General features: G+C 36.0%; 1 protein-coding gene across 3 annotated transcripts in view; it reads left to right on the top strand.

Annotated features, from left to right (window-relative positions):
• Positions 1–13,042, top strand: part of LOC114047357 (protein SCAI) — a 211,957-nt gene that overhangs the window by 97,459 nt on the left and 101,456 nt on the right. For all 3 annotated transcript variants that reach the window (XM_027868168.1, XM_027868167.1, XM_027868169.1), the window contains exon 3: positions 4,949–5,080. In XM_027868168.1, coding sequence (XP_027723969.1) covers positions 4,949–5,080 — 132 coding nt within the window. The remainder of the gene's footprint in view (positions 1–4,948; positions 5,081–13,042) is intronic.

The following is a 13,042-nucleotide window of genomic DNA, read 5'->3' as shown; positions in this document are numbered from 1 at the left end:
ATCTCTTTTAATTAGATCTATTTTTGCTTTTATTTTGTCTTAGATCATGATTGCTACTGCTGCTTTTTTTTAACTCCAGTTGAAGCACAATAGATGCTGCTCCAGCCCCTTATTTTTGTTCTGTGTGGGTCTCTCTGTTTCAAGTGTGTTTCTTGTGAATGCTATATTGTCAGGTTCTGTTTTTGAATCCATTGTGCTATCAGTTTCCATTTTATGGGTCAGTTCCTGCCAGGATTAATTCACTTTTAAAGTCCCCTGCAATTCTGACTAGATTCACAGAAACTTAGAGCTAGCATTGAGTTGCCTTCCTGCTTTTCCTACTTATTTCTCTGAGCACAGAGAGTCCTGAGCATTCAGGAATTCTGGGATTATTTTTTAACATTATTTTCTAACATTGTCAAAATGTCAAAAGAAGAAAAAAATAGTCCTTTTATATGTGAAAGTCCATGTTTACCCTGTCTCAGATCACAGAGAAATTGTCTTTGCTGCTTGAAGGTCTGTATTCCTTACTGATTAGTAGCTTATTAGAGTATAATGAATTTAACTAAATCTTAATTGATTCCATAACAAGAATCACATGGGTAGGATTAAATAGAAACTTGCTTCTTTGGTATAAAGTTTTGTCTTCTGTAGTGACTGTTAACCCAATTTAATTGTACAAACATCTGTTAAATATATACTGTATGGAATGCACTATTGATACAAGAAAAAAATGAAATGGGCCTGTCCCACAAAAATCTCATGTTCATTCTACTGTAGAGATGTAACCCATTTGTACATAGATAGGTAAATGCAAGGAAATTTGAGGAGGTAGAGTACCAATAATTGTGAAGAACAGGAAAGGCTTTCCATAAGAGGTGGTAAGCGATTTGAGCTTTGAAAGAAGCTAAGGAATCTATGGCGTGGAAGTAATGTGTAGCAATTCAGTTTAGGGAAGGAAGATAGCTCGTGCAAAGGCATAAGGAAAGGAAGGTGGAATACTGAGTTCAGGGAACAGCGAGTAGGCCAGTTTGGCTGACATGGAGAGTGCCTGAAAGGGGAATATTAACAGTCAGACTGGAAAAGCAGATGGGAACCAGATTTTGGAGGGCTTTTAAAATGTCAGGTTGAGGAGTTTGTATTTTATCTCATAGGCAGTAGAATTTTAAAACTGAAAGGCATTTGAGAGCCTCTATAAGTTAGTGTAGTCATGGGTGGGAATGTGGAGTACATTGGACCCTCCTTCTGACTTAATTACCCTCATTGCAGTTAGAATTTTGTTCCAATAGTGATGTTGGTTAAATAATACACACACACACACACACACACACACACACACACACACACACACAACCCTCATGGCATTCTACTGGTGCTTGCCCTGCCACAAAATATAATAGTGAATGTAACAGAAACTAAATTGTATGTTGAGAAACTACTTATTACCACAATTTGCAAGTTGATTTTAAAATAAAGTAAACCAAATAGTGAGTATATGGTTAGCTGTTCTTTGTGTTTGTAAGGTGAATAAATGAATTATAGTTGAAGAGGGAGGTAGGTTTCCTATCATAGTGATACTTCTAGTGGTGGTTTTTATGGTATTTATTAATGCAAAATACCTTATGTTATCCTCCTCTACAACTAATGTAATTTCCCAAAGATGCAGTTGAACCCCTTATAACCAGTCCTTCCTATAACATTGCAACCTAGGAAGGGATGTAATCCTGGCCTTAGCTCAGTGAAAGTCTAGGTTCAAAATGCAACTTTGCCACTTGTTATTAGTTTTGTTGCTTGGACAAGTTACTTTTCTTTTCTGAGACTTGTCTCATGTGCAAAATGAGGATAACAAGCTAGTCTTACAAAAGTTTTCCTTGGTTACAAAAGATAATAGTTAAGAAAGTGTGAGTTATTCAGTGCAAGATACTTCTTAACACTATGTGAAAAACAATCCAGGTTCTATTTTGAATTTATTGTGCAGTATGTTGTAATATATTGACCTAAACCTAATTTCTCTCAGATTGTTTTCCAGTTTTCCTGGCAATTCTTTTCAAATAGAGAATCTTTTCATAGATAATTCACATTTTCAGATTTATCGAATACTGGATTATGAAGTTCAATCATTTCTAATACTTCCTTGTCTAATCTGTTGCATTAATATATTTTTTTCAGTTTTTTCTTTGTAATATCATAATGAAAAAAAGTCCATGACAGTGTCCATTTTTCCATACTTCCTCCTACGTTGACTATTTCCATTTTTGTCCTCTTTGCCAATTTACTTGGTATGAGGTGAAACTTCATGTTTGTTTTGATTTGAATTTCTCTTATTTATTTAGAGTATTCTTTTTTTGTGGATCTCAATAGCTTGTAATTCTTTTGAGAATTGTTTGTTTATTTCCTTTGGCAAGAGCAGGTAGGTGGCTCAGTGGATAGATTGCTTAGCCTGGAGTCAGGAAGACTCATCTTCTTGAATTCAAATCTGGCCTCAGACATTTACTAGCTGTGTGATCCTGGGCAAGTCATTTGACCCTGTTTGACTCAGTTTCCTCATCTGTAAAATGAGCTGCAGAAGGAAATAACATTCAAATATATTTGCCAAGAAAACCTCAAATGGGGTTATGAAGTTGGACACAATTGAAACAACTGAACAATAACAGCAACAAAATCCTTTGACAACTTATCTATTGGCAAATTGATTTTGGTGTTATATATTTTTAAGGGTCTAATATTCAAGATATATAGACAACTGTCATAGGTATAAGATACAAATTTTTTTTCCTAACTTACCACTTGCCTTGTTAGCCTAATTGCATTACTTTTGTTAATACAAAAAATTTTTCAATGTCAAGCAATCAAAATTATGTATTTTATTTTTTAATAACTTCTATACCTTATTTTTTGTATAAGAATTCATCCCTTAATAGCTGTGTGACCCTGGGTAAGTCACTTAACCCTAATTATCTAAAAAAAAAAAAAGAATTCACCCCTTAGCCATAGCTGTGAATAGTATTTAATAGATTGTCTTCTAGTTTTTTAATGGTTTGATCTTAAATATTCAGGTCATATATGTATATGTATACATAGATTTTGAATTTATTGTGTAATATATAGTAAGATGTTGATCTAAACTTAATTTCTGCCAGATTGCTTTCCAGTTTTCCTGGCAATTCTCAAATAGGGAGTGCCTTCCTAGATAATTCATAGTTTTAGATTTATCATATAGTGGGCTATTGAAATCAATCATTTCTGATTCTTCCTTGTCTAATCTGGTACCTTAATATATTTTTCATTTTTTGGGGGGTGGTAATATTGTACCAAATGGTTTCAATGATCATTGTTTTAAGAATATTGTTTGAGATCTAGAAGTGTTATTAATCTTTCATTACTACCTTTTTCATTATTTCCCTTGATATTCTAATTTTTTTTTCCTGCAAATACAATTATAAATTGGTATAACCATTTTGGAAAACAAATTGGAATTTTTCAAATAAAGTGACTAAAATGCACATACCCTTTGCCTCAGAAATTCCATTGCTAGGCTTGTACCCTAAGGAGGTTGGTGACAAATAGAAATGTCCCATATAACCCAAATTATTTTTAGCAGCACTTTTTATTGTAGAAATAAGTGAAAACAAAGTAAATGCCCATCAATCAGAGAGTGGCCAAACAAAATATAAATATAATTTAATATTACTGTACTGTAAGAAATGATGAATGTGATTAAAAAGAGAAGCATGGAAAAATATATTAACTGATGCAAAATGAAGTGAGCTGGGCCAAGAGCCAGGAAAAAAACATATCCTTTCTCTGGAAAAAGGAAAGAAGAGATACAGTGTGAAATGTAAAAACAAAGCATATCAATAAAAAGTGTACTTAAAAAAGAAAAATAATCTAGGTACTGTTATGAGCTATGCATCTTTTTCTTCAGCTACCACATACATATAAAATGGTATCATTGTTGGTATAAGTTTTGTAAAAATATTGACTAATATTGTGATTTTACTTAACATAACTTTGTACTTACTCTGCTGTTCCTATAACAGTATATGCAAAAAGGTTTTCAAATGAGTAACTATTGGGAAGCATCCAAATAGAGTAGAAGGACACTGGATTTGGAATCATTAGACATTTACTTAAAGTTCTGTCTCCACCACTTATTAAGCTTGAAATACTGGAAAATCACTTATCTTTTCAGAATCTCAGTTTCCTCATATTTCAAATGTAGATAATACATGTGTACCTACTTCACAGGGTTCTTGTGAAGAAAATGTTTTATAAACTATATGCTGTTATATTATCAACTGTGAGCTACCATACTTATTTTGTATTATCTTTTTAAAGCTGATTATTTAATAGTTGACCAAACATCTTCTGTAATACTGTTTTTGTTTTTTTTAACTTCAGAAGATCTGTGATGTCAGTTGTCTGGATATTTCCTTTACTGATGCAGATTATAATGTCACTAATACCCTAAATGGTTTTTTGAGTTGTTGTGGCCCCTCCAAAGTCTTACCTGATATCCAGCTTTCTGGTGATGAACCCTTGGAATCTTATCCAGTCTCTTTCTTAAATAATGATTCATATTCTTTTATCTAATTCTGTTCAGTTTAGTTAACATTAATTGAACACTTACTATGTATAAAGTACTGATCTTGGTTGGATTTGCCAGTAGACTGGTATAGTTTTTAGGCCAAAGTTACATCATGATGAAATATCAAAGTAAGACTTTAGTTCTGTGGTTATAATATTTGAGAATACTTTTTCTTTAACTGGTACAGTTGAATGTGTAGTCTTTTGATCTTTTTTGAACTTGTTTAGCTTAAATGATCTGATGGTGACAAATCTGTGCTTTTTTAAAAAATTTTCTGGAAAAAGTTGAACAAATAGTTGGAACATTAAAATCTAAACTCTCTTTTTGTCTTCACCTAATGTACATATGAATATGACCTTTTTTTTTTTTAAACATATATAGGACTGAATTTGCTCTTAAAGAAATCATGTCCTCTGGAGGAGCTGAAGATGATATCCCACAGGGAGAGAGAAAAACAGTCACTGATTTTTGTTACCTACTGGATAAATCTAAGCAGCTGTTCAATGGGTTAAGGTCAGTGAATTCTTAATACTTTGTTGTGAATGGCAAATGACCCCAAATATTCTGAAGCATTGAATTTTTGTGTACCTGAATGTGCCAAAGTTTTCTAAAATTAATGGATAATATATTTTGTAAAGATCTGGGAGAAAACAGATGAACAGATGAAATTTTTCCTCATTAAAGCTTCCTCTTAAAACATATGTGAATTAAATACATTTGGAAAATGGATTGTTTGTAATATTGAACCTAAATTGAGGTCTATGATTATTTTAAACGATTACAAGACTATTATTGATTATTGTAAATGATTACAAGACTATCATTCTTAATATCTTGATACTGAATGAGGTTTGAGGTTGAGAGTTCCCTCTTACCAAACTTTGGAGTACAAAACATATCAGTACAAATGTGTGATCTGCTTTCTGCATGGCTAAGGAAGAAGCTACCATGTGGGACCAGCACAGAGATAGGATATTTTTGCTTTTAAATATTTTTGTTTTTTCTTTTCTTTCTTTAAATTTGCTATATACACATCTCATTGAGAGGATAGCTTTTTATTTCTTCATTTTTCTGTCCTTAAAACAAGAGTCAGCCTGATTTCTTCAGGGATAAATTATTCCAAATTAACCTGATTTCCTCTTTTGACAAGATTAATTGTTTGTCAATTGTTTTTTCAGTTACATCTGACTCTTCATGATCCCATTTGGGGTTTTCTTGGCAAAGATACTAGAATGGTTTGCCATTTCCTTCTCCAGCTCATTTTACAAATGAGGAAACTGATTTGTCCAGGGTCACACACCTAGAAATGTCTGACTCCAGTCCTAGGACTCTGTCCACTGTGCCGCCTTATTGTAAGACACATCTAACCAAACAAGTAGTTGAGGGGAATGCTGTAGATTTAATTTACTTGAATTTTTTAGCAAAGCTTTCAATGAAGTCTCACGTAATTTTCTTGTGGAGTAGATTACAAGTTATGAATTAAACAGTAATACAATCAGATGGATTCAGAATGGTTGGATGGTCAGACTCAGAATTAATGGGTTAGTGTTAGCATGGCAGGGGTCTCCAGTGGATTACCATGGATCTGTACATGGCCTTGTGTAATTAACATTTTTATTAATGACTTGGATAAAGGCATAGATGGTATTCTCCTCAGTTTTGTAAAATTACACATTTGGAAGGCATAGTTAACATACTGGATGACAGAATCAGGATCCAAAATTGAATAAGATGAAACTTAATAGGGATGAATATAAAGTTTTATATCTAGGTAGAACAAAAATCAGCTCCATAAGTATGTGGGAGGCATGGAAAAAAAGCGGTTGTTCTGAAAAGGATCTGGGAGTTTTAGTGGACCACAAGCTCAATGTGAGTCAGCAGTATGATGTGGCAGCCAGAAAAACTGGTACAAGCTTGTATTGCAGTAGGAGAGGCACAACTTTCAGGAACAGTGAGTTGATACTCCTGCTGTACTTTGCCCTTGTCAGACATTATCTGTCGTATCGTCTTTAATTCTGAGCACTATGATTTAAGGACGTTTATAATCAAATGAGATTATATTTATTAAAAGCAAGCAAACAAATCTCTCAGCACAGTAACTGGCACATCATCATTATCATCATCATCTTCTTCATCATTATAACTAACATTTATATAGCATTTACTGTGTGCCAGGCACTGCACTAAGCACTTTGTAATTATTATCTTATTTGATCCTCCCAACAACCCTGGGAGGCAGATGCTATTATTACCCCCATTTTCTAGATGAGGAAACTGAGTCATTCAGAGGTTAATGACTTGCCCAGGGTCACACAGTTAGTAAGGGTCTGAGGCTGGATTTGAACTCAGGTCTTCCTGGCTTCATGCTCAGTGTTTTATCCACTGTGCTGCCCAGCTGTCCTAGTGGTGCTATATAAATGCTTATTTCTTCCTCTACCTTCTCCTCCACAAATAAACTGGAGATTGTCCAGAGGAGGGCAACCAGGATGACGAATATATTTGTGTTATATGACAATCGGTTGAATGAAGTGAGGATATTTAACCTGGAGAAGGGAAAACTCTGGGGTGGTAGGAAACATGATAGTCACTTCAATATTTGAAGTGCTGTTCTGTGAAGTTAAGATGAGACTTGTATTATTTGGTCCCACAGGGTGAAACCAGGAGCAACAGATAGAAACTGCAAAGAAGTAAATTTAGACTGAATATCAAGGGAAAATGTCTGAATAAATAGAGGGTCCAAAAGTGGAAGAGCTTGCTCTAAAGTTCTGAATTTTTGTTACTTGGATGTCTTTAGGCAGCAGCTAGACATCACCTTGTTGGATCCTATTTAGTGGTGTGTTATTCATTTATGGGTTGGACTAAATGCCTGCTACTAAATACTAAATGGCTGCTAAAGTCTGCCAACTGTCAAATTCTGTGTGTTTGTGAAATCAATATACACACCAGGGATGAACAAACAGAGAAAACCTGTGTATATCAAGTAGGTGTCCAAATGAAATCATAAGATAGGGTCATGGATTTGGAGCTGGGAAGGACCTTAGAGACCCTCTCACCTTCTCCTTTTACAGGTGAAAAAACTAAGGCTCAGAGTTGTTAAGAAAGTTGCCCAGGGTCACACAGTTAGTAAATGTCAGAGGTAGGATTGGAAATTAGGTCTTGCTGTCTCCAAGTCTAATTCTTGATATCAGGTACGCTTATTAAAGGATATTGTGAACTGCCAACTAGGATCTTAGGACTGTTGGAGGTAGGCGGGGTCTGTTTTCCTCCAACCTGTATTGAGATTGAAGTAGTGAGGTGGTAAATCCCTCAAAATGACTTCCTGATTTTCTTTTTTTGTAGAGGAAAAGTCCTTTCTCTGATATGTGTTAGGGATGCTCCCTTGGTTTTCAGGGGCTCCATGGTGGTGATTGGTAAGGAAGGAAAGTATTATCTGGTACTTACATTTATAAATCCAGATTTTGAGGATCTCTGACTGTTGTTTGATGGGGCAAAAGACAGAGAAAGAGAAGTCAGGAGAGAATTTTTCCTATCTTTTTTTGGGGGGGATGGTTAGGCAATTGAGGTTAAGTGACTTGCCCAGGATCACACAGCTAGTAAGTGTCAAGTGTTTGGTCTGAGGCCAGATTTGAACTCAGGTCCTCCTGACTTCAGGCCAGTGCTCTATCCACTGTGCCACCTAGCTGCCCCGAATTATTCCTATCTTATAGATGATTTTGGGTGAACATTATGGTTTTTGCAGTATTTTTGAGAAACTCTCCCTTGCACAGATAGTCAAGAGATTATACACAGAATAATGATGCTTAAGTTTGTTCAACGTGAATTTCTGATTTAACTCTTAACTTATCCATTCATTTATTGAAATAGTGGTAAGATATATACTTATGTCTGTTTGTCAGCTATATGTAGGATGGAGATAAGGATATCAATCAAGAGGATTTTATAACCCTTCAGGAAGGAGGTGATGAGTACCTGAACTGGATTGGTGGCTGTGTGAGTAGAAAAGGAGATGAATATGAGGGATGCAGTCAACAAGATTTAATAGCTGATTGACTAGGGGTAGAGGGACACACATATACAAACATATATATGTGAGTTAGGGGCAGCTAGATGGCACAGTAGATAGGAGGACCTAATTACTAGCTGTGTGATCCTGGGCAAGTCACTTAACTCTGTTTGTCTTAGTTCCTCATCTGTAAGATGAGCTGGAGGAGGAAATGGCAAATTCTAGTATCTTTGCCAAGAAAACCCCAAATAGGGTCACAGAGTCAGACACAACTGAAATGACTCAACAACATTATGTATGTATATACGGGTATACATATATAAGTACATGCACATTTTTATTAATGAAAATTTTTGAGTTCATGCATTTTGGTGGGGTGTTGCATTTATGGTGATATTTTTTAGACATTCCCATATATTTTTATATTTGAATGACCAATATTAGTAGTTTTTTGCTTCCAAGCAACTTTACCATACTTGACCAGGGTTTATAGAGTCAAATAACTTAATCTAATAAATTAGAGTCTATCCATCAAGTCTAAAAGTGAATAGGAAGCTGTATCATCATGGCTTGAGGCTAGCAGGAAACTGTCAATACCTGGGAAGCTTGAGCCTTCATGCCTGGGTCAGTTGAGTATTGGGGACAGTATACTTACTGTTTAAGAAAACAAACCTAAACTGCATAATGAGGAAGACCCTGATAGTAAACCTCACAACACATCCGTCCAGCTTTACAACCTTCAAGTCCCTTACTCTCCATCATTTACCCAAGTCTTGCTGATTTTGCCTTTACAACATCTCCAACCATCTCCTTTTTTCCCTGCTCACACTCCTATCATCCTACTTTAGTCACTTATGACCTTTCACTGGGAGTATTGTAATATCCTCCTAACTCGTCTCCATCACTCCAGCCACTACCTCCTCTAATCTATCCTGCACACAGGGGCTACATTGATATGCCTAAAGCACAAATCTGACCATGTTACTCCCTTTCAAAAAGTTTTAGTGCAGGTGTTCTTAACCTTTTTTATGTCACAGATTCTTTGGCAGTCTGATAAAGCCAATAGATCCCCTTTCAGAATTCTGTTTTTTAAATAATTAGAAGGAATGCTAAATTTTAGTTAGAGGTTAGTGAAAATAGAGATGTAATTTTTTTTCTCCATCCAATTTCAAAGATCCCTTGAAATATACACACAGAAGGCTTGGGGTCCGTGGACCATAGATTAAGTCTTACTCCTAGGATAAAGTACCTTGCGCTCTTTAAAGCACATGAAAAGATCAGTTATCATTATTATTATCATCATCATCACTATTTTCATAAATTAATGAAAAGTGGCATGTGTGTTTGTGTGTGTATGTGCACATGTATGTATAATTGGTAGTTCAGATGGACTTCTGTCAGGAATTGGACTGAGCTTGTATTTGAATAGTTCTACAGAATGACTAGGATGATAAGGACCCTTGAAACCATGTGATAGGATCTGTTGAAGTAAATAGGGATATAGTCTTGAGAAGAGACTTGGCAAACATTGAGATTTCTGGGTCATATGACCAACAAGATAGGAGATTAGACACATTTTCTTCTCACAACTTCACAAACCTTTCTAAAATAAGAATTATGCCCAAGAGATAAAGACATTTCATCTGTCTCCACAGTATAAGGCATGAAGAACCCAAAAGAGGTAACAACTCCATGAACTAACAACAGAGAAGACTAATCCCTATTGTGCTTACTCAGCACCCTTTCCCTAACAGCTACTATCCTCTGGGAAGGTCTGCACAAGCCAATCCTTGGATTTGGAATAGAACTCAACACTCTCCCATCCCCATCCCTTCCCAGTGCTGTGGAAGGGCAAGAGCAGAAGCTTGCTCTGCCATGGACTACAGTGAGGCCATGCTCTATGCTTCAACAGTACTCTGCCAGAGAACTGAAGGACAGAGGGAACTAGGGCAGGATGCCAGTGTGTGTGTGTGTGTGTGTGTATGTGTGTGTGTGTATTTATTCACCAGGCCTGAAGTAAAGGGGACTGGCATCCAACTGGCACTAGTTTTGTCTTTTGGAAGTCACTTGGGGCAAAAACTGAGGCCAGTGAAAAATAGTTGCCCAGTTTGAGAATAATCTGAGACAACTCTGAGGCCTAACCCCCGGGAATATCGAAGGGGAAGAAGTCAGAAAGCAATAGTGGAATATAAGGAAGAAAGTCTGAGATTTCCAAAGACTTCAGGAGTAAGAAAACTCAGTCAAAGTCCTTGAGTGCAAGGAGATAAACCAACAGAGAAGATATTATTAACAGAAGGGAAAATGGCCTCCATATCATCTAAGTGAGACCAGACATCTGTGAATAAAAATAATATGACAAAGGAAAATGAATCAACATCTGTTGAGGCAGAGAGCCTGGTAGTTTTTCAAGATAGCATGGAACCAACAGCAGAATGTTCTTGAATGGCTTAAGAATTAGGAACTGGAAAGGTAAAATTTATGCCTTGCACAGTAGAAATAATGGGCAGAATAGAAAAACTTGAATCCATGGTGACAAGTGTCAGAATATATTGATCTTGAAGATAGGATGTGTAGATACAACTTAAGGATTATAGGTCTCTGAAATGAACATAGCAGGCCAAATAACCGGAACACCATAATGTAAGAAATAATACAAGAAAACTTCCTAGAAAACAGAACACAGTGCAAATTGAAAGAATGTAGAGTACATACAGAAAAACTAACAAAACCCTAAACTACAAATTCCACAACACATAGTCGTTTAGTTTAACATCAAGTTCTGCAAATGACTAGAAAGACCTTCAAACACAAAGAAAGGGAAATTTGAATGACACAAGTTTATTCTGCAACCACCAGAAAATGCAAGAGGGAATGGGATAAGATGTTCCATAGAACAAAGGTACTCAAGATGCAACCCAAAGTAACTTCCTGAAAACCCTAGACAAAGTATTAATGAAAAGTAGATAGACATTGAGAAAAAAAGAGGCATTTGAAGCATTCCTATAAAGAAAACCAGACCTGAACAAACTAATTTGTTCTGAAAACAGAAATGTAAGAAAGGTAAACAAATACAACAACCCAAGGAGGCAAATTTACCCTACAAAAAAAGAGCACAAACTAAAAAGAGAAAGACACCTATGAAATTAACAACTAAACAGCAGAAGAAGACGATTAAGAAATTTCTTTTTAGAAGGACACAAGGTTGAAAGTGGAAGTTAAATAAGAGAAGTGATGGAAGAACAGGCCCTGAAACATCATGGACTAAACCTCACAATACCCCACCTATAGGTGAAATCAATCAATGTTTTTTTTTTTTTTTTTTTTTTTGTGGGACTAAACTGTTGAATGAGGGGGCATATTAGACTATAATAGAGGGGAATGTGTGAGGTACCTTAATCAAGTCCATGGTTAACAAAGAAAGGAAATAATTCCCTTATCCTCTTAGGAAAAAGGAGGCCTTCAGGAAATTGGGTGAGATTGCAAAAGATGGGATTTGGCACACAGGGGAAAAAAAAGGGGAAATCTTGTTTCAGTGGTAGGAGTGTGTCCCACTGAGCTTTGAGGAAACTCAAAATAGGTACCTTAGAAGATTTAATTCTATAAGGAATACAGAAACCAAGAAGGAATGAATAAGTACAAGGAAAAAAGTCTGGAGTATAATGAACTGTGCTTTATAATTTATTGAAATAAATTGAGGTCGCTGATGAACAGCTTCTTCTTCTCCCCTTCTCCTAATTTCACATCACCCAGATAACCTTTTGTCACTATTTCTGACTTCACTCCTTTCTCACATGGTTATGTGGCTCTTCTTGCCAAGGCTAATCCCTTTGCCTACGTATTTTATCCCCTTCTTCTCTAGCAGATTTCTCCCTTTCTACTCTCCACTGTCTCACCTATCTTCAGCCTCTCCCTCTCTTCTGCCTGCTTCCCTGCTGCCTATAAACGTTTCGATGTGTTCCTCATCCTTAAAAATCCCTCATTTGATCCATCCATCGCTGCTAGCTTTCATCCTCTGATGGCTAGATCTCTTCTCTTTTGTGGCTAAGCTTGAGAAGGCCATTTATAATAAATGCCTCTACCACTTCTCTTACTCTCTGGACTGTATTCTGGATTCTCACCTCATCGTTCAACTGAAATTGCTCTATCCAAAGTTACCAATGATCTCTTAATTGCTAAAGCAAATGATCTCTTCTCAATCTATGCAGCCTTTGACACTGTTGATCATCCTTTTCTCCTCTTCTCTTTAGGTTTTCAGGATACTATTTTCCTGGTTTTCCTCATACGTTTCTGATTGTTCCTTCTCAGTCTTCTTTGTTAGATCTTCATCTAGGTCATGCTTGCTAATGGTGGGTGTCTCACAGGCCCCTGTCCTAACCTTCACTTCTCTGTCTGTACTATGTTACTTGGTTATCTTATCAGTTCCCGTGAATTGAATTATTATCTCTATGTTGTTGATTTTCAAATCTACTTTT

This window comes from Vombatus ursinus, unplaced genomic scaffold, assembly GCF_900497805.2.
Source record: "Vombatus ursinus unplaced genomic scaffold, bare-nosed wombat genome assembly UNPS02014786.1, whole genome shotgun sequence".
Classification (NCBI taxonomy): domain Eukaryota; kingdom Metazoa; phylum Chordata; class Mammalia; order Diprotodontia; family Vombatidae; genus Vombatus; species Vombatus ursinus.
The sequence above is the reverse complement of the archived record's forward strand: the minus strand, read 5'-3'. Positions and strand labels throughout refer to the sequence as shown.